The sequence below is a fragment of the Neoarius graeffei genome, chromosome 13, assembly GCF_027579695.1.
Source record: "Neoarius graeffei isolate fNeoGra1 chromosome 13, fNeoGra1.pri, whole genome shotgun sequence".
Lineage (NCBI taxonomy): Eukaryota > Metazoa > Chordata > Actinopteri > Siluriformes > Ariidae > Neoarius > Neoarius graeffei.
The window spans coordinates 75,396,477-75,422,183 of NC_083581.1; the positions used below are offsets into that span (position 1 = coordinate 75,396,477).

The following is a 25,707-nucleotide window of genomic DNA, read 5'->3' on the forward strand; positions in this document are numbered from 1 at the left end:
AGGAGTTGATTTCAGAAGGAAAACACACTCATGAAATTGTCAAATTATAATTTTGTTAATCAAGGGCTGCAACTCTGGTAAAATGTGACCCAATTGAACAAAATCACCGACATATAACAAAGAATCCTGCCAAATTTCGTGAAATTTCTCCAAAAATTGTGAGAGGAGTTGATTTCAGAAGGAAAACACACTCATGAAATTGTCAAATTATAATTTTGTTAATCAAGGGCTGCAACTCTGGTAAAATGTGACCCAATTGAACAAAATCACCGACATATAACAAAGAATCCTGCCAAATTTTGTGAAATTTCTCCAATAATTGTGAGAGGAGTTGATTTCAGAAGGTGAGTACGCTTCCCGGGATGGACGGACATCGCCAAGACATAATTCCCCCTTCGGGCCTTTCAGCCAGCAGGGGATAATGAGACACTGCTCACCTCATCTGCTGGCCAATCAGGTAACACATTTCCTTGTGAATATTCATTCACAAAGACATTTCTCAAGCCATGAGTGGAGATACACAGATGAGGGGGCGGGATTATTCTAATGAGCTCCACTTGTGACATAGAAAATGGAGCTGAATCTGAACGGCTTGTTGAAGCTCGTGTTTCTGAAATAGGCAACAAAGAAACTGACTGGGCTGGGTCGTTTTATTTCAGAGTGTGTGGGTTGGTTGTCACTCCAGATACCCGAATGTATGTGCCCTTTTCAAGACCATTGCATAATGTTTCTAATGGCTGATTTATGACGCATGCCCACATTTTATATGCTTTAACTCTTTTTCGAAAGAGTAATTTCTTTTCTGTATAAGCAGGTTCTGCGGTGCTCTGCCGTGTCGTACAGTTTTATTCCTGAAGATAAAACCTTACGCCTTCCTGCCAAGATCTTGCTTGGCATTTTTTAAAAATGTCAATGTTGCAAAATGACCAGAAAACAAATATGGAGTGTTCAATGTTTCATTTTCAGTCTTTGTTGTTCATCTACATACATTTTCAAAATGAACAAAAAAACCCACACAAAACAGTTCATAAGGCACGACAAATTATACACATACTTCTTTGCCAAAAACTTACAAAAAGACCAAATGAAAAAAAAAATGCAAAGTCTTTAATGCTAAATGGAGTTCCTGTAAAATAATTTACATGAGTTATTCATTAATCTATGCTAGATTGTACAGATCTATTGGTTTATAGCAGAGGAGAACTGCACTATTGTGAAGGGGTCGAAGCTCCTCCGAATAGAGAGGATGTCGAACGTTAGGTAGAAGCAGATTTATTTGTCTCAGTGAAATGATCCCACCGAGATGCAGTGTGTATATATAAGACCTTTTGTGAGCGCTTGATGAGCCCGTATTGAGCGTTAAAATTCCCCTGCCCCTTTCCCCAGACAGACCGAGTCTTTTTAAGACAGTGCAGAGTAATCTCAGAAGCCAGAGAAATCATAATTAAAAAGACAAGAGGACGCAAACCAACATAAAAGGAGACTGCAGTGTAATGTTGTTCTTAAATAGTTGTACAAAAAGAGGCCTATGATACAGCTGTCGAGTGTTACAGGTACTCGAATTCCAGTGCTTGGTGGAGGGCGAGCAGGTCTGAGTGGCTGGATATTCGCCAGAACGGCATGTTGTGCTGTGAGGAGAGAAAGAGATAGCAGTTAAACTCTGTGTGAGAGAGAGAGAGAGAGAGAGAGATACAGAAACTCTACAAACTATAAATATACCTACAGACAGGTGACAAATTAAAGGAAAAAACAATATATAGCATCTTAGTAAAGTGTCATCCACAACAAGCCACCAGTCTCGGAAACTCGACTGAAATGAAGAACTCGTGGTCAAAAATTTCCCTCGGTTGTTGTTTGATGAGATCACTGTTGAAAACATTGCTCCAAAATCTCCCTTATGCCTTGGTCACAACCGGCCATACGTGCTCCTACGGCTGGTCTACGTGCAAAAAACGCAAAGAAACTCACGGAGGGCGCGCGTGTGACGTGCTGATTTTCGAGCCGTAGACCGGCCGCAGAGGTTCTTTGTCATGTCAAACAAACTCTACGGGCGCTTACGTTTTTTTCAGGTTGCAAGACAAACTTACGGCCTCGTGTGTCTTCCGTACGGCTGACGTGCGTCTTTCGTACGATTTGCTGGTGTCAGGTTTGGGCAAAATGTACATTTTTTTCATACGTCGCACTTGCGGACTTCGTATGTGTGTCGTGCGCCCCACATACGTAATTAGTGCGGCCAACGCACGTTCAGATATTTCGTACGTCATCCATGCGTGTCAAGTAAGTCAGCCGTGCATTGGCCGTACGGCGAGAGGGCGTCAATCGCACGAAAACTCGGGTATATAAAGCTGCAGGGGTGCCTACGGCCATTTGTACACGTAGGCTTTGATTGAGAGAAAACCCAATTTCATTTAATTTCATTGCATTGCATTGCATCGCTTCAATTCAATATGCCGAAGGCAAAAGGGAAGAGGAGGATAGAAAAGGTGTCGGAGACAGAGGAGAGAGAGACGGCGGCAGAGAGGGAGGAGAGAGAGAGGACAAGGAGCAGTGAGGAGGAGGATGAAGACCACGACAGTGGCCAGCAGGCCAGCAGTTTGAGACGAAGTCTTTGCGGAAGGATTGCCATTTTCACAGTGAGAAACCAAAGTATGCCGAAATATATATACCCCTCTCCAATCGCCGCAGTGCGACAAATGAACGCCGTTGGTATGCACAACGTACAGATCGTGCGCAGTTCTTGCAACCTTCATACGAAGCCTGCATGGAACGCACGGTCAGTACGATTAGTACACGTTTGAAGGTGCGTTGGCTGTACAAATGAAGCGACAACCATACGTCCGAGCAGCCTCAGATTTCGTGCGTGGTACGCACGTTCGACTTCCGGGTTGTACGTTGGGTGCGCGGTGATCTTACTCCTTCATGGTCACCACAACTACGTGAAAAAAAAAAAAAACGCAGCGATTTGAGAAATGCCAAAAATCGCACGGCCAAAAAAATCGTACGTCCGGTTGTGACCGAGGCTTTAGTTATTCAACTGGGTTAAAATCTGGTGACAGTGAAGGTTCATTCCCATTTCCCTCAGGATAGAAATGATTCATCATGGGATAAAGGGAATCAGCGAGAAGAACTTTGCAGAGACTCTGACAGTCTAAGGGTGATGATACACGGGGCAACTTTTGGGGCAATGTTGCCAGGCAATTGCGCTTCGACACTTTCCCATCGAGATCAGGCAATATAATTTCTATCTGAACGATTTTGATCGTTTTAAGCAACTTTTAAAAAATCATCCATGACCACCTGAGTGACAGCTTCTGAAATTTTCAACAAAGATGGCGGCGTCTCCAGCAGTGGAGCGAAGAAAAAGAGAGACGACTTCTATCTTTTCTATGCCGGTAAGTTGTTAAGTATGGACTCAAAGTGGTGAATTTACCTCATCGAATGCTTAGAAAACCAACAGACATCTATTTTTATGCTCAGGTTAGAATTAAGACATCGATTTATTTTTGTCAGCTAAGTGTAAACTGCCGTTAGCTAACCACCGCTCCATAGAGACTGAATGGGATTTCGCTAACTAGTGGTGTTTTTTGCTAACATAGTTTGCTGAAAGTTATCGCTAGCTATGTAGGGATAACGTTAGCTCTCTTGCATCAAGTTAAAATTGATGGGCAGCTCGTGAGCTGTAATAGAGATTAAACAATGATGTTTTTGTGATGTATGTGTCAGTTATTAGTTGTAGCATATTTTGACTTCCATCCATCCATCCATTATCTGTAGCCGCTTATCCTGTTCTACAGGGTCGCGGGCGAGCTGGAGCCTATCCCAGCTGACTACGGGCGAAAGGCGGGGTACACCCTGGACAAGTCGCCAGGTCATCACAGGGCTGACACATAGACACAGACAACCATTCACACTCACATTCACACCTACGGTCAATTTAGAGTCACCAGTTAACCTAACCTGCATGTCTTTGGACTGTGGGGGAAACCGGAGCACCCGGAGGAAACCCACGCGGACACGGGGAGAACATGCAAACTCCGCACAGAAAGGCCCCTCGCCGGCAGCAGGGCTTGAACCCAGAACCTTCTTGCTGTGAAACGACAGTGCTAACCACTACACCACCGTGCCGCCCCTGTTATTTTGACTTATAAATGTTAAAATTATGGCAAATTATCTTCTGATCAGAGCATCTATTCAGTATTGTTCCAGAAGTGATACTTACTTGAGCAAAATGAATAAAGGCTGAAGCCAAGACCAAAGTGACTGCTGCAAATGTTTCAGTGTCCATCTTTGCAGTGTTTGTCTCCATAGCAATACATTTGCTCTTATCTGATTGGTTGTTGGCAATTGTCTGTTGCCCTAATTAGTTGTCCTGTGTCTCACCTGGTTGCCCGTTGCCCAGCCAAAAAAGTTGCCCCATGTATCATCACTTCAGCAGAACCAATGATTTTTCCTTTAATTCGTCACTCGTTTGTACATACAGTACTGAGTTGCCAGTGTTTAAGGTATCCTGTACCTACCCTCAACCATCAGCATCCTGTGGTCTGAAACTGACACTAATAAAGAGCTCGATGAGGATTGACACAGATTGTGCATGGAAAAGACGAGCGGTTTGCATAGCGACAAAATGTCCTCTGATCAGTAAAAATGTGCCTATAATAATGGGTGGACTTAATAAACTGGCAACTCGGTGTGTATCACATCTGCTACATTACTATTAACAACAACGGGCCTCATTTAGCAATCTTTTAGAGAAGTGTTCACAGGTCAAAGCAAACCAAAAATTCCAGCTAGCTTTCCAAAAGCAGTGTCGGCGACCATAGACTCCTAACGCACTACGGACTCCTCCTTCTTTCATGGGGTGCCATTACTTTTGCACTAATTGAATGTCCTTATTGGTCTTGTTTATTTAATATATGGATTTGCTTTGGATCACTTTCAAGTCAATAAATGTGAAGAGTCACAAATGCTTCATTAAACTTGGGGATGGAACTGAATTAGATGAGCTCTTTAAACTTGAGCAAGAAATTTAAACAAAAATATGTCTGTAATATTATATACAATGCTGTGCGAAAGTCTGAGGCACATGTAAAGAAATACTGTGGACCAAAAATGGATTTAAAGTAATGAAATGAAATGTTTCAATGTAAAAAAAAAATACTATAAACAGTAATCAATAAGCCATAATAAATTAAATAAAGCCAATGTGAGACGACCCTTTGCTTAAAAATTTTTATATATATATATATATATATATATATATATATATATATATATATATATATATATACACTAGTGCATCTCAAAAAATTAGAATACCATGAAAAAGTTCCTCATCTCATCTCATTATCTCTAGCCGCTTTATCCTGTTCTACAGGGTCGCAGGCGAGCTGGAGCCTATCCCAGCTGACTACGGGCGAAAGGCGGGGTTCACCCTGGACAAGTCGCCAGGTCATCACAGGGCTGACACATAGACACAGACAACCATTCACACTCACATTCACACCTACGCTCAATTTAGAGTCACCAGTTAACCTAACCTGCATGTCTTTGGACTGTGGGGGAAACCGGAGCACCCGGAGGAAACCCACGCGGACACGGGGAGAACATGCAAACTCCGCACAGAAAGGCCCTCGCCGGCCACAGGGCTCGAACCCGGACCTTCTTGCTGTGAGGCAACAGCGCTAACCACTACACCACCGTGCCGCCCTGAAAAAGTTCCTTTTTTTCATAATTTAATTCAAAAAGGTAAACTTTCATATATTCTATATTCATTACATGTAAGGTGAAATATTTAAAGCCTTTTTTGTTTTAATTTTGATGATTATGGCTTATAGCTCATGAAAATCAGAAATCCAGTATCTCAGATTATTAGAATATTCCCTAAGATCAATCAAAAAAAGGATTTACAATACAGAAATGTCCAACTTCTGAAAAGTATATTCATTTATACACTCAATACTTGGTTGGGGCTCCTTTACCATGAATTACTGTATCAATGCGGTGTGGCATGGAGGTGATCAGTCTGTGGCACTGCTGAGGTGTTATTGAAGCCCAGGTTGCTTTGATAGTGGCCTTCAGCGTATCTGTATTTTTGGGTTGGGTGTTTCTCATCTTCCTCTTGACAATACCCCATAGATTCTCTATGGGGTTCAGGTCAGGCAAGTTGGCTGGCCAATCAAACACAGTAATATCATGGTCAGCAAACCATTTGGTAGTAGTTTTGGCACTGTGGGTAGGTGCTAAGTCCTGCTGGAAAAGGAAATCAGCATCTCCAAAAAGCTTGTCAGCAGATGGAAGCATGAAGTGCTCTAAAATCTCCTGGTAGATGGCTGTGTTGACTTTGGACTTGATAAAATACAGTGGACCAACACCAGCAGATGACATGGCACCCCAAATCATCACAGACTGTGGAAACTTCACACTGGGCTTCAAATACCTTGGATTCTGTGCCTCTCCACTCCTCCTCCAGACTCTAGAACCGTCATTTCCAAATTAAATGCAAAATGTACTTTCATCTGAAAAGAGGACTTTGGACCGCTGAGCAACAGTCCATTTCTTTCTCTCCTTAGCCCAGATAAGACACTTCTGACATTGTCTCTGGCTCAGGAGTAGCTTGATATTAGGAATGCGAAAGTTGTATCCCCTTTCTTGAAGATGTCTGTTCGTGATGGGTCTTGATGCACTGACACCAGCCTCAGTCCACTCCTTGTGAAGCTCTCCCAAGTTCTTGAATCAACTTTTCTTGACAGTCCTCTCAAGACTGCGGCCATCCCTGTTGCTTGTGCACCTTTTCCAGCCACCCTTTTCAGCAATGACCTTTTGTGGCTTACCCTCCTTGTGGAGGGCATCAGTGATCATCTTCTGGACAACAGTCAAGTCAGCAGTCTTCCCCATGATTGTGGTTGTGTGTACTGAACTAGACCGAGAGATACACTGTGTTCATACTGTTTTACTCAAACTCGAAATTAAATATTCTAATATTTTGAGATGGGTTTTTTTATGTTTTTGTACTGTATGCCATACTGATTAAAATTAAAATAGAAAAATGCTTGAAACATTTTAGTTTATGTGTAATGAGTCTATAATATATAACATTTTCACTTTCTTAAATAACTGATGGAAAATATTGAACTTTTTCACAATATTCTAATTTTTTGAGATGCACTAGTAGATGTCTGAGGTCCAGTGAGTGCAGTTCTTCTGGACACTTTGACTGTCTCACTCGCTTCTTCATTTTGCACCAAAACCCAGTAGCCTTCATTATGTTTTCTTTTTTCATCTGCAAAGTGCTCTCTTATGTAACATGCTGCTCAGATACATGACAAACATTTATTTTTTTCCTGTTACATTTAATTTTGTGCTGGAATAAAAAAACAACGGACATTTGGAACTCTAAAATATTTTCTTAATGTTGTGGCTCGATAATGTAGAAGTCATAAAATAGAAATCTATAACAAAGTTTGTATGAAAAAAAATAGGGTGCCTGAGACTTTTACACAGTACTGTGTGTAAATTACAAACTCAAGATCTCTCTCCGAAGATGCGAATATTTTTATCCAGTTTGATAAATGAGGCCTGATGTTCATGCAGCTCTGTCGATTACTTTACTCTGTTGACATATTTCTAAATCATGGCTATAATTTTCCACAGGAAGCCCACTACTGTAACTAGAAACCCGACAGGAAGTTACAGGAGAAGCTGAGAACAGTGGCACTCCGAGTTATCCACAATCAAATATCAATAAAGGGTTTATAAAAAGGTTTGTAACTGATTTTTGCCCTATGAGGAACTTTGGCTATGTTCACATTACCAGGCTGAAGTGACTCAAATCTGATTTTTTTTTGTCTTAATGTGACACAGATCTGATGTTTTCAGGGCGTGTGGACACAGAAATCCAATCTTTTCAAATCAGACTTGAGCCACTTTCGTACGTGATCCTAAATTGTATCCGATATGTATCTGATTCATGGCCATGCGACATGAATGAGAACGGTTAGATCAGAAATCATGTGGCTTTTGGCCTTTAAGATGATGATACATGGGCAACTTTTGGGGCAATGTTGCCGGGCTTCAACACTTTCCCATCGAGATCAGGCAACGTAATTTCTATCTTGAACGATTTTGATCGTTTTGGGCAACTTTTTAAGATCATCCAATCAGAGTGCTAGCAGTGAATCACATGACCACCTGAGTGACAGCTTCTGAAATTTTCAACAAAGATGGCGGCGTCTCCGGCAGTGGAGCGAAGAAAAAGAGAAACGAGTTCGATCATTTTTATGCCAGTAAGTTGTTAAGTGTAAACCCAAAGTGGTATATTTACCCCATCAAATGCTTAGAAAACCAACAGACATCTATTTTTATGCTCAGGTTGGAATTAATTTATTTTTTTCAGCTAAGTGTAAACTGCCGTTAGCTAACCACCGCTCCATAGAGATTGAATGGGATTTAGCGAATTAGCTGTGGGTTTTGCTAACATAGTTAGCTGAAAATTATCGCTAGCTACGTAGGGTACCTGTACATACAAAAATGTACTTACTTGAGCAAAATAAAAGTCTGAAGCCAAGACGAAAGTGACAGCTGCAAATGTTTCAGTGTCCATCTTTGCAGTGTCCATTTCCATGCCTCTTTTTTCTCAGATTTGCTCTTATCTGATTGGTTGTTGGCAATTGTCTGTTGCCCTAATTAGTTGCCCTGTGTCTCACCTGGTTGCCCACTGCCTGGCAACATTGCCCAAAAAGTTGCCCCGCGTATCATCACCTTTACGCTCAGCCTATGGTTAGCGTCTCCGCCTCTCGACCGTGAGTTCTACTCGCGGTTGGGTTGTGCCAAAGACCATCATAAAAATGGTATCTACTACCGTCTGGCAAGACACACTGCAATACAGACATGAGTGGGGAAGTCAAACCCTCGCGGTTACCACAGGACTAGCCCCCTCACTGTAACCCAAGCTGTATAGGCGAGAGTCCGAAGGCTATCGAAATGGAGATTGGCACCACACCCATACGCCTTAAAGAGTTGGTTAGTACTGGGACAGGAGACTGCCTGGGAAGACCAGATTCTGGCGTGAGAGGGACTTTGACTTGACTTATGCGCTGAGTGCTGTCTTCATCTGCCAGCATCATCAGCACTGCAAAACAACAATGGAGGAGAGCTACGACAGCTGCGAAAACAGCAAATGATAGCCATCTGACTTTCTTCTCCTTCTCGACCTAATCATGTACAGCTGATGTGCTGTTTGTCGTCCTCCAGAGCAAAATACGATGCATAAATTCACTAATACGATGCATCCCGTAACCTCAGGCTTGCTCATCAGGGATAAATAAGTTTATTAGGGATAAAATTAGCTCATATGTTTAACAAGATGCTTTGCGACAATGTCTGTTATCAAAAGCGCGATACAAATAAACTGACTTGATTTGACTAATAGCTCGTCCATAGCTTTTTTTTTTTAAAGAGTTGATAGTAGCGGTAGTACAAGGGCCTCTACTAAAGGGGACTGTATAGTACCATGTAGGCGCACCCCATTTGGACAAACTGTCTTGCCAGTAAAGGGTAACAAATTTTGGAACTGGTCTACTGCTTACAGTAAGGGTGTGCCCGACGTATCGCCAGTTCAAGACTCATCTTAAACTACGGCTTATGGAAAATCACAACCGCAACCACTTCGAACTGTGTTATATATTTTTATTTTTTAAAGTCCTTTCTGTCTGAGACCGGATTTGTGCAGAGTGCGCCTTGCTGTTGTCCTTGTCTCTCTCCATGTTGTTGTATATTGTGTATTGCGTAATTACCTCGCCCGGGACAGAGTCCACCAGGGGCAAGGTATTGTTTTTGATGGGGTTTGTTTGTTTGTAAGTTTTTTTTTTTGTTAATGATATTACTGGAAAACGGCTGGACCAATCTTCATGAAACTTTCAGGATAGATGGGCATTGGTCTCAAATAGAACCTCCAACATTTTGAGGGTCATCCAGTCAAGGTCAAGCTCACCAAAAAGGTCAAAATCGTTTTTTCGCGATATCTTCCTTCATATTCATTCAGATGTGTTCTGATTGGCTGAGAGCAGTACGGTGTACGAATGAGAATCAGAATCATGTTTATTGGCCAAGGTCAAAAATCAAGGTCACCAGAAAGGTCAAAATCGTTTTTTCGCAATATCTTCCTTCATCATAAGTGCTACCGGGCGAGGTTTGTTTTGCCTGGCAACACTCGTGTATTGTGCTGTTTTTGTTGCTTCTGTCACTGTCCCGAACTTGTGAACAGTGATGCTGTATTTGTCCCTAATTAGTGTAGGTGGACGGTATCTGGTCATTTAGCACAAATCTAAAGTCTAAAATCTAAAGCACAAGTTATAAGAATATTTAATCTGTATTTTAAATATCTACTGATCATGTTTAAAGATGTTTGATGGATTTTTATGGAAGTTGTGATTGTATTTTGCCATGTTTGATGTAGCCTGCATGTTAGTCATAGTACGGCCATTTCCATAACACCAAAAAGGAGGACACTTTGCAAAATTCAGTGAAGCAAAGAAAAAACAGAAAACAACCCCAAAACCGTAACACATAATGAGACTCTGGTGCACTTACCATGAATGAGGTTTATTTTGTCATCTTTGGATGATTAAGGTTCACGGAAAAATGATAAAAATGAAGAGGTACCTGCACTCTGACTGTTGCCTTTGTACTCGTCTGTGCAGCGTGTCGCTCGATTGTGCCTTTCCCCTTGCTGCTTATATCCACATCGCAACGATAACGTACTGTATGTACTGCAAGTTATCCTTTCTGCTTTTTGTGAAATTGATGATCTTTGCAAAACTGGGTCTGTAGCTGGCCAAACTGTCTCTGACCTGGTGTGACATGACCTCAAGCCACATGGCTCATTTGGTTACGTTCAGCTATTGGCCAACCAAATTTCAAATATTTGACACCTTCATCTAAAGATTTGTCTCATCTCATTATCTCTAGCTGCTTTATCCTTCTACAGGGTCGCAGGCAAGCTGGAGCCTATCCCAGCTGACTACGGGCGAAAGGCGGGGTACACCCTGGACAAGTCGCCAGGTCATCACAGGGCTGACACATAGACACAGACAACCATTCACACTCACATTCACACCTACGCTCAATTTAGAGTCACCAGTTAACCTAACCTGCATGTCTTTGGACTGTGGGGGAAACTGGAGCACCCGGAGGAAACCCACACGGACACGGGGAGAACATGCAAACTCCACACAGAAAGGCCCTCGCCGGCCACGGGGCTCGAACCCGGACCTTCTTGCTGTGAGGAGACAGTGCTAACCAATACACCACCGTGCCGCCCGTATTAACACCATTACTCATTTATTTTTTGTTCAGGCCGAGTCATTCATTCATTTTATACCATTAGAGAAAGTATAAAATTGAGATAATCTCAAAAGGAGGACAAATGAGCGTCCAGCTCAAAACTGCACCAGTAGACGGATGTGTTATTTCAAAACCGGAGTGTCCAACCTAAAACCGGACAGATGGTCACCTTAGTTCGTCACCAATCCTCCCACCAAACATTTTAACAACACGAGACATGATTTGTTAAGCTTAAAAATCTTTGCTATCTATCCCGTTGTTTTAGACAGGACTTTGACTTTGGATTTGTGCTAAATGGCTTGTGTGAAAAGACTTTTGTGCTAAATAACCGTAAATCCCTAGGGACTACAGATGAAAATTAGCAATTATGCTAACTCCGGCATATTCATCATTACATATTTTATACTATTGTTCATGAATGTGTACTGTCCCTATCGAATAAACCAATAACTAACTAAATAAAAAGTATCAGTGTGTGCATGAGTGCCGTTTCAGAGGACAGATGTGTTCACATTAGTTAGATCCCAGTCACTTGTAGTTATGAATGTGAACCGTCAAGTTAGGCAAATCTAATCTGAGCAAAAAAATCGGAATTTATTACAAACAAAGAGGTTTGTAATGTGAACGTAGCCAATGACAAGGAAAGTGCTGGCAAATCCATGACTATATTGTGCGTATTAAACCATTTAAAAACCCTTTATAAATATCAGCAAGTAAACATTTACCAGTTGCCTCCAAGCATTTTTCAGTACCGAGTTCACTTTTTTCAGATTGTTCACGGCACAAACACACAGCTCAAACATCTCAAAATGAGCTAGTTCTGTCATAATAAAACTGCAATACTTTAGTTAAATCCTGAGATAATAACTGACTGCAGGTTTGCTCTAGTTTGTTTTGATTTAATTTAGTTTATTGTTTGGTTTATAGAGGAAGGAATATATCGAGATGTACGTCATTAAGCCAGCCTGGCCTGAATTAAATTGGCCCATAAGATGATGTTGTTTTGTCTACTGAAGTTCTCCTAGATTTGGTCCCCAAATACCCTGCTTTATGCTTCATATTAAGTTTGAAGTTTTGAAAATTGGATGTCTTTTCTACAGTCTTGGAAAGGTGCATTAAAACCTTTCACCCTGGTGAAAATCTCAACGGCCCATAAAAGATTGGCGAAGCTGTCTTTACCTTGTGTTTTAAAAACATAAAAAATCGAAACAGACCTTAGTTTTACTTAGTTTTAACCTTGTGAGGTCATATCAATTGAGAAACTGAATGTAATTACTTTTGCTCGTCTCTAAAATATACACTATACCACTATAAAATACAGTATACGTCATATGCCATGAAATACAGTACTGTGTAAAAAAAAAAAAAAAGTCTTCGGCACATGTAAAGAAATGCTGTTGACCAAAAATGGCTTAAAAAATAATGAAATGAAATATTTCAACATTAAAAAAAATACTATAAACAGTAATCAGTAAACCATAATAAATGAGACAAAGTCAATATTTGGTGTGAGACGACCCTTTGCTTAAAAAAAAATATATATATATAGTGTTCTCAGGTCCAGTGAGGTCAGTTTTATGCGGAAATGATCTGTAGGTTTTACTGAGCATCTTACAGAACCAGCCACAGTTCTTCTGGACACTTTGACTGTCACACTCACTTCTTCATTTTACACCGAAACCCAGCAGCCTTCATTATGTTTTCTTTTTTAATCTGAAAAGTGCTCTGTTATGGAATACGCTGCTCAGACATATTATAAACGTTTTTCCCCTGTCACGTTTAATTTTGTGTTGGAAAACGAACGTTTGGAACTCTAAAATGTTTTTGTGTTGCTGACAATAATGTACAAGTTATGAAACGGAAATCTATAACAAAGTTTGGATGAAAAAAATAGGGGGCCTAAGACTTTTGCACAGTACTGTATATCATGTTATAAACTAAAAATGATTTCTGTTTGACCTTTTTAAAATGCCTCTACACATCTTTACAGTAAACAAAGAAGCAGTGTTAAGGAATAAGCAACTATAAATTAAAAGTGACAAACAAAACTTCGTAGATGTATTTGACTCAGAATGCAGATGATTTATTTGTGCTTTATAATATATTTGAGTTAAAATGTATTTGTTGCTTAGAATGTACAACCCCAATTCCAAAAATGTTGGGAAACTGGATAAAACATAAATAAAAACAGAATGTGATCATTTGCAAATCGTGAAAACCCTACATTTCATTGAAAATAGTACAAAGATGACATATTAAATGTTGAAACTGAGAAATTTTATTGTTTTTTGAAATATATATGCTCATTTTGAATTTGATATCAGCAACACGTTTCAGAAAAGTTGGGACAGGGGCGTGTTTACAACTGTGTTGCATCACCTCTACTAACAACACTGTAAACATTTGGGAACCGAGGAGACCAATTGTTGTAGTTTTGAAAGAGAAATGTTGTCCCGTTCTTGCCTGATCTACAATTTCAGTTGCTCAACAGCTGACAGTCTCCTTTGTTGTATTTTGCGCTTCATAACGCACCAAAATGTTTTAAATGGGAGACAGGTCTGAACTGCAGGCAGGCCAGTTTAGCACCCAGACTCTTTTACTATAGAACCATGCAGTTTATGTGCAGAAAGCGGTTTGGCGTTGTCTTGCTGGAAGAAGGAAGGCCTTCACTGAAAAAGATTTGGTCTGGATGGCAGCATATTGCTCTGAAACGTGTTTATATCATTCAGCATTAATGATGCCTTCCCAGATGTACAAGCTACCCATGTCATGTGCACTAATGCACCCTCATACCATCACAGGGTTTTGAACTGTGCACTGATAACAAGCTGGATGGTCCCTCTCCTCTTTAGCCTGGAGGACGTGGTGTCCATGATTTCTAAAAAGAATTTCTATTTTTGATTCATCAGACCTCGGGACAGTTTTCCACTTCACCTCAGTCCATCGTAAAAGAGCTCGGGCCCAGAGAAGGGGGCGGTGTTTCCGGATATTATTTATATCTGGTTTTAACTTGCATTTGTGGATGCAGTAATGAAGTGTTTTGACAGACGATGGTTTTCTGAAGTGTTCCTGAGCCCATACACTGATTTCCACTACAGACACGTCTGCTTTTAACACAGTGTCTCCTGAGGGCCTGAAGATCACAGGCATCCAATGTCAGTTTTCAGCCTTGTCTCTTGCATACAGAGATTTCTCCAGATTCTCTGAATCTTTTAATGATATTATGGACCATAGATGATGTGATCCACAAATTCTTTGCAGTTTTACATTGAGGAACGTTATTCTTAAATTGTTGCACTGTTTGCCCACACAGCCTTTCACACAGCAGTGAACCCCTCCCCATCTTTACTTCCGAAAGACTCCGCCTCTCTGGGATGCTCTTTTTATACCCAATCATGTTACTGACCTGCTGCTAATTAACCAAATTAGGTTATTTATTTATTTCTTTTAAGCATTACACAACTTTTACAGTCTTTTGTTACCTCTGTCCCAACTTTTCTGAAACATGTTGCTGACATCAAATTCAAAATGAGCATATATTTAAAAAAAATAAAATAAAATTCCTGTTTCACATATTGCATTTTTTTTTACATTTTACACAGCTTCCCAACTTGTTGGAATTGGGATTGTATTTGAATTAGAATGTATTTGTGACAGACTGTGAATGAACGGAGCATGCAGCAGGAGCGAGCAGTACGATTCGTGAGTCAGTATGCCACATGATGTCGCTCTGTCAACAACAGGACCTGTGTTACATGTGTTTTAGTGACAACGTGCACATGTACATTTGCAATTTTATTCTGGAGCTCAATCTTGAGCAGAGAGCAAACACCAAGGTCTGTGTCAAAATGGAGACCCTTGAAATGCGTCATGAGCACAACTCTCGACAATGTCCAAGAAACTGAGTGTATTTTGCGTCAGGATCGTCGGATCGCATCGTCCTCCAGTGAAGTTCTTCCACTCTTGAAGTGTGAATGCAGTCAAAACATCTCATCGGGCTCGTTGCTTCATTGCTGGGTTTACGGGCGTTTCGTACAGAAGTCTTTTAGCACAAATCTAAAGTCCTTTCCCACAACATTTAATCTTGATTATAAATACCTACTGACCGTGTTTTAAGATGTCGAATGGATTTTTTTGGAAGTTGCTGAGATTTCGATCGAATTCGGGCGATTGTATTTCGCCACAACGCCATCTTGAAGCCGCCCGTATGTTCGTCACCAATCCTCCCTCCAAACAATTTCACACAGTGCACCAGTTCAGCTACAGTTGACTTCCAGGTTTGTAATGTATATGTGACAAATAAATGGTTGTTGTCATAGCAACGTGACTCTTGCCATCTAAAAAGATCCCTTTCCTCAGTGAACACTAGTAGTTATTGCCTGTGAACCTGATTTCCTTTGAATGATGCTCTTCACAGGGATTGTGTTGGTCCTCGGGTTTGGTCATTTGGAATTGGGTTGAGTGGACACATGGGAAATATATATATATATATATATATATATATATATATATATATATATATATATATATATACACACACGTTTTCACTGTGTTCTGTCAAAATGATGTAAATCGCTCCCCGCGTCTCCTCAGTGCCGTTGACTTGGCCCTAGAGGAAGTCTCCGGCGAGGAGCGCTGATTGCGAGGTCCCGTACAATCGAAACGGTCAGGTGAGTGGCGGGAGGGGAGTCCTCGCCAAGGCTGTGCGCAGTGTGTTAGTGTGAGCATGTAGCATACGGGAAATGAATAGTGTGTTGGATTAGCACGAATCCCATGTTTTAAGTTACTAGGACTTTTTAAGTCAAGTTAAAGTCCTTCCCGCACCATGTGGCGCATCGGGCGGCGCCGATCTCCGTTTCCGCAGCCCTCGGCCTCTTACCTATTACATAGGGTTACAGTGGGGGGCTAGTCCTCTGGCAACCATGAGAGTTTAACTCCCCACTCACATCTGTATTGCAGCGTGCCTTGCCAGATGGCAGTAGGTACCATTTTTACAATGGTCTTTGGTATGACCCGACCATGAATAGAACTCCTGATTGAGAGGCGGACACGCTACCACTAGGCCACTAGTTGGTAATCCCATGTTTTGGAAAATCGAAAATGTTGTCTTGGGCCCCTCTGGGTATCACCAAAGGTGTCCATGTGCAAAGTATGGAGTATGTGTATCCAGCTGTGTCGATTTGCACAGGTGAACAGACAGAGAGACAGACAGCCTTCCTTTAGCAGTATAGATAAACAAACAAAAACGTCACATAAAAATACAAGGAAAAATTTTTTTTTTTGAAAAAACAAACCAAACAAACAAAAAACAGAGTGGTCACACAGTGTGTGTGTGTTCACTACTTCAATGATCAGGCTGACAGTGGTGCTTGAAAGTTTGTGAACCCTTTAGAATGTTCTATATTTCTGCATAAATATGACCTAAAACATGATCAGATTTTCACACAAGTCCTAAAAGTAGATAAAGAGAACCCAGTTAAACAAATGAGACAAAAATATTATACTTGGTCATTTATTTATTGAGGAAAATGATCCAATATTACATATCTGTGAGTGGCAAAAGTATGTGAACCTTTGCTTTCAGTATCTGGTGTGACCCCCTTGTGCAGCAATAACTGCAACTAAACGTTTGCGGTAACTGTTGATCAGTCCTGCACACCGGCTTGGAGGAATTTTAGCCCGTTCCTCCGTACAGAACAGCTTCAACTCTGGGATGTTGGTGGGTTTCCTCACATGAACTGCTCACTTCAGGTCCTTCCACAACATTTCCATTGGATTAAGGTCAGGACTTTGACTTGGCCATTCCAGAACATTAACTTCATTCTTCTTTAACCATTCTTTGGTAGAACGACTTCAAATCAAATCAAATCAAGTTTATTTGTATAGCGCTTTCAACAATAAACATTGTCGCAAAGCAGCTTTACAGAATTTAACGACTTGTGTGCTTAGGGTCGTTGTCTTGCTGCATGACCCACCTTCTCTTGAGATTCAGTTCATGGACAGATGTCCTGACATTTTCCTTTAGAATTCGCTGGTATAATTCAGAATTCATTGTTCCATCAATGATGGCAAGCCGTCCTGGCGCAGATGCAGCAAAACAGGCCCAAACCATGATACTACCACCACCATGTTTCACAGATGGGATAAGGTTCTTATGCTGGAATGCAGTGTTTTCCTTTCTCCAAACATAACACTTCTCATTTAAACCAAAAAGTTCTATTTTGGTCTCATCCGTCCACAAAACATTTTTCCAATAGCCTTCTGGCTTGTCCACGTGATCTTTAGCAAACTGCAGATGAGCAGCAATGTTCTTTTTGGAGAGCAGTGGCTTTCTCCTTGCAACCCTGCCATGCACACCATTGTTGTTCAGTGTTCTCCTGATGGTGGACTCATCTCATCTCATTATCTCTAGCCGCTTTATCCTTCTACAGGGTCGCAGGCAAGCTGGAGCCTATCCCAGCTGACTACGGGCGAAAGGCGGGGTACACCCTGGACAAGTCGCCAGGTCATCACAGGGCTGACACATAGACACAGACAACCATTCACACTCACATTCACACCTACGGTCAATTTAGAGTCACCAGTTAACCTAACCTGCATGTCTTTGGACTGTGGGGGAAACCGGAGCACCCGGAGGAAACCCATGCGGACATGGGGAGAACATGCAAACTCCGCACAGAAAGGCCCTTGCCGGCCCCGGGGCTCGAACCCAGGACCTTCTTGCTGTGAGGCGACAGCGCTAACCACTACACCACCATGCCGCCCGTGATGGTGGACTCATGAACATTAACATTAGCCAATGTGAGAGAGGCCTTCAGTTGCTTAGAAGTTACCCTGGGGTCCTTTGTGACCTCACCGACTATTACATGCCTTGCTCTTGGAGTGATCTTTGTTGGTCGACCACTCCTGGGGAGGGTAACAATGGTCTTGAATTTCCTCCATTTGTACACAATCTGTCTGACTGTGGATTGGTGGAGTCCAAACTCTTTAGAGATGGTTTTGTGACCTTTTCCAGCCTGATGAGCATCAACAACGCTTTTTCTGAGGTCCTCAGAAATCTCCTTTGTTTGTGCCATGATACACTTCCACAAACATGTGTTGTGAAGATCAGACTTTGATAGATCCCTGTTCTTTAAATAAAACAGGGTGCCCACTCACACCTGATTGTCATCCCATTGATTGAAAACACCGGACTCTAATTTCACCTTCAAATTAACTGCTAATCCTAGAGGTTCACATACTTTTGCCACTCACAGATATGTAATATTGGATCATTTTCCTCAATAAATAAATGACCAAGTATAATATTTTTGTCTCATTTGTTTAACTGGGTTCTCTTTATCTACTTTTAAGACTTGTGTGAAAATCTGATGATGTTTTAGGTCATATTTATGCAGAAATATAGAAAATTCTAAAGGGTTCACAAAATTTTCAAGCACCACTGTATTTTTACACCCAAACGCTTGACACTCAGGCATCTTCAGGGTTGTTTATAACAATTGTACGAAAGGACTTTAGATTTGTCGGAAGCTTTTGTGTGAAATGACTGGATATCCATCGCCGTAGCCTTGCTGGGGCATTTCAAGGGTCTCTGATGCTGATTTCCCAAGTTTGAGATTCATCGTAAAATTGCAACAGCGCACGTTGTCACAAAAAGGCGTGTGACACAGGTTCGGATGTTGACAGCGCAGTATACCGACTCGCGAAAGTTAATGCTAGCTCCTGCACGTGCAACTCGGAACTTTTTGATCGCGCCTCATATTTGACTGAGAATGTATTTGCAACAAATTGCTGTCCATCAGAAAATTTTGGACTTCAGTATTGTCAAATAAATTGTGCAAATATTTAGAAACTAGTCTGTGAAATTAGTATGAAAGCTTTGAAATATTGATCTTAGTATTGAAAAATGCCTGTTAGCTGTTTAAAAAAATACTGTAAATTATCATACATTGAGGAAAAAATAGACTTTGCACACACACACACACACACACACACACACACACACACACACAGTATATACACTGTTTTCTAAAACAGAGGCATTTAACCAGGTCAAAATGCTACTTAGCAGGAATACGAGCTAAAACACACATGCAATTCAATGAGCTCTACATTCTGAGCCTCGGTTAAATAGCTCCGTTTTGCAACTTTAGAAAGCTGCTGCATGATTGCCAGGCTGCAAAACCGCAAGAAAAGATGCAAAACTGGCAAATCAATGCACTGAATACCATCACCAGCATATCAACAGAAAACACAGAAACAACACATTTCAAGCACATGAGCTGTCAGTGTGTCAGTGTGAGCTAAAGTAAAGCATTGCTAGAGCACACACAGGGAGGAAGTCCACTTTGGGGAAGGGGGGGAATCACACACTGCTTCCGGGTCACGGGGTGGGGGTCGTTACCTTGGTAGCAGCCTGCTCCTCTTCCACACCGTCCCCAATAACAACATACACTACCTTCCTGCCAAACCTTTGTATTATTCGCTCAAAGCAACTCTCTTTTCCTGCAATAATAAACAGGGTTAGATGTCAGAGGTGTAAAGGTCAAAGGTCGTGAAAGTTACCTGGCTGGCCGCGTGCTCCTCATCGCGCCCATCGCCAATCACTACATATGTAATGTTAGTGCCAAACCTCGACACTATACGCTCAAAACAGCTCTCTTTACCTGTGGAAAATACGGCAGTGCCTTAAGCTCATGTACAAACATGCCACCAATACACAGAGGCTTCACTGCTCATGAGAGGATGAACAGAAGTTAAAAAAGGAAAGAATGAAGGAAGAGAAGAGAAACCGGAGAGGCTGGACAGAGAAAAGGATTTTTCCATAAACAGTAAAGAATGATGGATTCATACTGACACACACACAGAAACACCGACCTCCCAGGCATCCTGATTTTACAATCCACATGGAAAACATAAGTGTGGAACTCTCTCTCTCTCTCTCTCTCTCTCTCTCTCTCTGTAAGTAACAGACTTTGGCTCAGACTCTTTGCATCAAATCATAAATCAAAACAAATCAGAGTGACCAGGTCATGACTCACTTTCTCCATCTCATCATTTTGTTACGTTACTCAGGTAACATCATAAAGTAGCTGAACACACTCGGAGAACAGTTCTAACTGCCCTATTATAATGTATATTCTATCCATATTCACTGGATATGAGCAATCGTGCGCTCTGATTGGCTACTCTACTACTAGGCTATCAGCTCATATACCGTGAGTACAGAAAAACAAAATGGTGGCGCGTGTGCTGAACCAACCGAAGACAACCCCCCCCCCAAATAAAGCAACAAAATATGAAATGAAAGTATTTGATGGTAAGAACGTCTCTTTTTTATTTTTCAAGAATTATCGCGTTTTTCACAAATTGCTACTGTCATCTCGCTGGTTTGTTTACATTCTAAGTGGAAATTATTTTGTATAAAGTTTTTATTTTTCAAATTTGCAAAAATAAAAATAAAAATGCTCCATTTCTCAAAACCCAGTGAATGTGGATAGAATAAAACAGTCATTCCACTCAATCTCGAAGTACATGCGTTATAGCCGACTCGGTGCTACGCGCCTCGTCGGCTATCAGCTCGTGTACGACTCGATTTCGTGGAATAACTGTTAAATACACACACACCGATCAGCCATAACATTAAAACCACTGACAGGTGAAGAAGAGAACGTTGATTATCTCATTACAGTGGCACCTGTTAAGCGGTGAGATGCATTCAGCAGCAAGAAGGAGAACAGTCAGTTCTTGAAGTTGAGGAGTTGGAAGCAGGAAAAATGTGATGGCGAGATGACTGGGTCTGAGCGTCTCCAAAATGGCATACCGTATCTTGTGGGGTGTTCCTGGTATGCAGTGGTTAGTACCTACCAAAAGTGCTCCAAGGAAGGACAACCGGTGAACTGGCAACAGGGTCATTTGTGTTAAAGGCTCATTGATTCACATGGGGCATGAAGGCAATCCCATATGGGCCAATCCCGCAGAAGAGCTATCGTAGCACAAACTGCTGAAAAACTTAATGCTAGCTCAAACGGAAAGGTGTCTAAATGAACCTTTTCAGCAATTAGCTCTTCTATGGGATTGGACCATATGGGCTTGCCTTCGTGACCCATGTGAACCAATGAGCCTTTGACACCCATGACCCTGTCACCTGTTGTCCTTCCTTGGAGCACTTTTGGTAGGTACTCAGGTATTCAGACCCAGTCATCTCGCCATCACAATTTGTGCCTTGTTAAAAAAAAAAAAAGTCACTCAGATCCTTACGCTTGCCCATTCTTCCTGCTTCCAACACATCAACTTCAAGAACTGACTGTTCTCTTGCTGCCTAATATATCCCACCCCTTCTCAGGTGCCATTGTAACAACATAATCAAAGTAATGCATTTTACCTCTCAGTGTTTTTAATATTATGACTGATTGGCGTATATAGCTCACAGACACACACAGTTGGCTCGTGCCGTTCTGATAATCAGGGGAGAAAAAGAGGCCGTCTTTCACGATTATGCCGGATTGGACCCGTGGCCTCATCGTTATAGACTGGCGTGCCATTTAGGACCTAAATGCTTGTTTACAGAAGTCCGTGACATTGATTCAGAGATTATACTGCTGTATATTTTTGGTGACTCACCTATTTTAGTTGCGCTGTAGATGTTCTCGATAGGAAAAGCTGAGCCCAGGCTGTACAGCAGCACCTTAGCAAGAGCTGGTATTAACTGTGTCGTAGTCACCAAAACATTAACACAGTTACTCCTAATGGGAGAGAGAGAGAGAGAGAGAGAGAGAGAGCTTTACATACTGGATCATTCTTTCAAGTGCTGCTTCTAATTGCACAACAACCAGCAGGGGGCGTCCAAATAGTTTGTTATACCGAAAAGTTCGTAATACTAAAATGCACACACTTGTCACATCAAACACTTACTCTTACTAAAAACAAGACTAACTGTGTTTAATTTATATTTACACTTAATTCGCTTACATATTTACAAGATAAAAGTTAGACAAATGAGACAAAAATATTATACTTGGTCATTTATTTCTTGAGGAAAATGATCCAATATTACATATCTGTGAGTGGCAAAAGTATGTGAACCTTTGCTTTCAGTATCTGGTGTGACCCCCTTGTGCACCAATAACTGCAACTAAATGTTTCTGGTAACTGTTGATCAGTCCTGCACACCGGCTTGGAGGAATTTTAGCCCGTTCCTCCGTACAGAACAGCTTCAACTCTGGGATGTTGGTGGGTTTCCTCACATGAACTGCTCGCTTCAGGTCCTTCCACAACATTTCGATTGGATTAAGGTCAGGATTTTGACTTGGCCATTCCAAAACATTAACTTTATTCTTCTTTAACCATTCTTTGGTAGAACGACTTGTGTGCTTAGGGTTGTTGTCTTGCTGCATGACCCACCTTCTCTTGAGATTCAGTTCATGGACAGATGTCCTGACATTTTCCTTTAGAATTTGCTGGTATAATTCAGAATTCATTGTTCCATCAATGATGGCAAGCCATTCTGGCCCAGATGCAGCAAAACAGGTCCAAACCATGATACTACCACCACCATGTTTCACAGATGGGATAAGGTTCTTATGCTGGAATGCAGTGTTTTCCTTTCTCCAAACATAACGCTTCTCATTTAAACCAAAAAGTTCTATTTTGGTCTCATCCATCCACAAAACATTCCAATAGCCTTCTGGCTTGTCCACGTGATCTTTAGCAAGCTGCAGACGAGCAGCAATGTTCTTTTTGGAGAGCAGTGGCTTTCTCCTTGCAACCCTGCCATGCACACCATTGTTGTTCAGTGTTCTCCTGATGGTGGACTCATGAACATTAATATTAGCCAATGTGAGAGGCCTTCAGTTGCTTAGAAGTTACCCTGGGGTCCTTTGTGACCTCGCCGACTATTACACGCCTTGCTCTTGGAGTGATCTTTGTTGGTTGACCACTCCTGGGGAGGGTAACAATGGTCTTGAATTTCCTCCATTTGTACACAATATGTCTGACTGTGGATTGGTGGAGTCCAAACTCTTTAGAGATGGTTTTGTAACCTTTTCCAGCCTGATGAGCATCAACAACGCTTTTTCTGAAGTCCTCAGAAATCTCCTTTGTTCGTGCCATGATACACTTCCACAAACATGTGTTGTGAAGATCAGACTTTGATAGATCCCTGTTCTTTAAATAAAACAGGGTGCCCACTCACACCTGATTGTCATCCCATTGACTGAAAACACCTGACTCTAATTTCACCTTCAAATGAACTGCTAATCCTAGAGGTTCACATACTTTTGCCACTCACAGATATGTAATATTGGATCATTTTCCTCAATAAATAAATGACCAAGTATAATATTTTTGTCTCATTTGTTTGACTGGGTTCTCTTTATCTACTTTTAGGACTTGTGTGAAAATCTGATGATGTTTTAGGTCATATTTATGCAGAAATATAGAAAATTCTAAAGGGTTCACAAACTTTCAAGCACCACTGTACGAAGGAAAGGAAACGCAGGACCAAACTAATTAATATTGGCGCTCAGCGAGCACCTCGGTGTGGTCAGCTGTTTGTTTAGCGACAGAATGATGGAACTGTCAGTGCACGCTCAAAGGGAAACCTGTAGATGGCAGTAATGCAACACTGTGGATGCCAGCTGCTGTAAAACCCAAAAGAAGAAGGTAAACCTGCGCATGCGCACATGGACTTCCTCTGTCTGCTTGACTGCGCAAAGCGAGCGATTTCATGCACATTATTTGCTTTAATCCCCTCAAATTAAATAACTTCCCAGCCACAGAACGGCCTGATATTTTGTGAGATATTGCAGAAATAAACATCTATCACAATGACCACATTTCAGACGGAACTAAATTTCACTGATTTTATGAAATTGAAAGGCCGTCTCGCTTTAAAGTACTTATTTGTACCATTTATATACTAATTGGGAACATATATGTACGTTTTTGGCCCTAAAATGGTAAACATAGCTACCTTGAAGTCCAATAATGAGCCCAAGTGGGTACATTAGTGTAGATTGTACCTTGGGGGACAGTAATAGACTCGAACTGTACCCCTATTTTTGACAGTGTAGTCAACAGTACATCATTTCCGATCTTCATATATCTTCACCTTTAGCAATATTATAGACATTTTTACAACAGTGGAAAACATTAGGAGGATATCACGGTGGAAAATAACCACTGAAATAGCACATGAGGGTACAATAAGCTGGATCGCTAGTTAGTTATCTGTAGTTATATAGCTGTATGTACAGTATATAGTGGGCGGACCTGGAGCTGATGATTGACAGGGACTTGAGTGCGGTGGTAAGCCACGAATCCGTCAGAGCCTCGACTTCGGCCCGGAGCTGAAGCCATGCATCTCTCTTCGCCGGACCCAAGAGCCCTGAGGAAACAAGCCAAAAAGACACATCCTTCACCAAAATCTCAGAGATTTTTTAAAAAAATTATTATTATGAAAAACGTATGTATTCTGCATTAAGGCACTGAATTACTACAGGTCTGTCCATGAAACTATTAAAAAATAAAACTATTTTACATGTAACACAGAAATATGTTTTTCAATAAAACTGCAGAATACAGGATGGTCTCATTGTACTTCGATTATTTTGGTGCCCACAGTGTGAAACGTGATTGTGTGGAAGTTAATGAGGCTGAAGAGCAGGTATTAAATTTTGCTATTTGAGGACAAATGGCATTATTTTAATCTCATTTCTGGAATATTATAACTTAATATTGCTGTTCACACCATTCAGAAAGCCTGGGAAATACTGTTATTTATTTATTTATTTATTTTAACCTTATGAACAGAACACATGCATTTCTCCACTTTTAAACAAATTTTTGTATTCTTATATGATGAACAGATTTTTTTTTTTGACAACCCACTCACTGCTTCATACATGACATGACAGTTTGATTCTTTTGGGAAACCTTTTGAGACCCAAACTTGCATGGTTACCAAAAAAAAAAAAAAACCCAGATGCAAAATATAGTTTCTTTGTAGTTCTGCTAACAGTTTGCACAATTTATCAGACTACATATCCGAAATTATTCTGTCCACATTCACTGGATATGAGCAATCGCGCTCTGATTGGCTACTCTACTACTAGGATATCAGCTCATATACCGTGAGTAGAGAAAAACAAAATGGCGGAGCGTGTTGCTGAACCAACAAAGGACGAAATAAAAACTCTACTCGAAAACTAAACCCCCAAAAATACAAAAAAAGCAACAAAATATGGAATAAAAGTATTTGATGATAAGAACGTATCTTTTTTATTTTTCAAGAATTATTATTATTATTATTATTATCATCATCATCATCATCATCATCATCATCGCATTTTTCACAAATTGCTCCTG

General features: G+C 41.0%; 1 protein-coding gene across 4 annotated transcripts in view; it reads right to left on the minus strand.

Annotated features, from left to right (window-relative positions):
• Positions 1 to 1,019: 1,019 nt before the first annotated feature.
• Positions 1,020 to 25,707, minus strand: part of eya4 (EYA transcriptional coactivator and phosphatase 4) — a 149,267-nt gene continuing 124,579 nt past the window's right edge. For 3 of the 4 annotated variants that reach the window (XM_060938523.1, XM_060938521.1, XM_060938524.1), the window contains 4 exons: positions 24,613 to 24,727; positions 21,964 to 22,085; positions 19,745 to 19,845; positions 1,020 to 1,628 (listed from right to left, as the gene is read on the minus strand). In XM_060938523.1, coding sequence (XP_060794506.1) covers positions 1,548 to 1,628; positions 19,745 to 19,845; positions 21,964 to 22,085; positions 24,613 to 24,727 — 419 coding nt within the window. In that variant the 3' untranslated portion in view covers positions 1,020 to 1,547. Of the gene's footprint in view, positions 1,629 to 19,744; positions 19,846 to 19,905; positions 20,007 to 21,963; positions 22,086 to 24,612; positions 24,728 to 25,707 lie in introns of all 4 variants that reach the window. The other variant, XM_060938522.1, reaches the window with a different exon arrangement.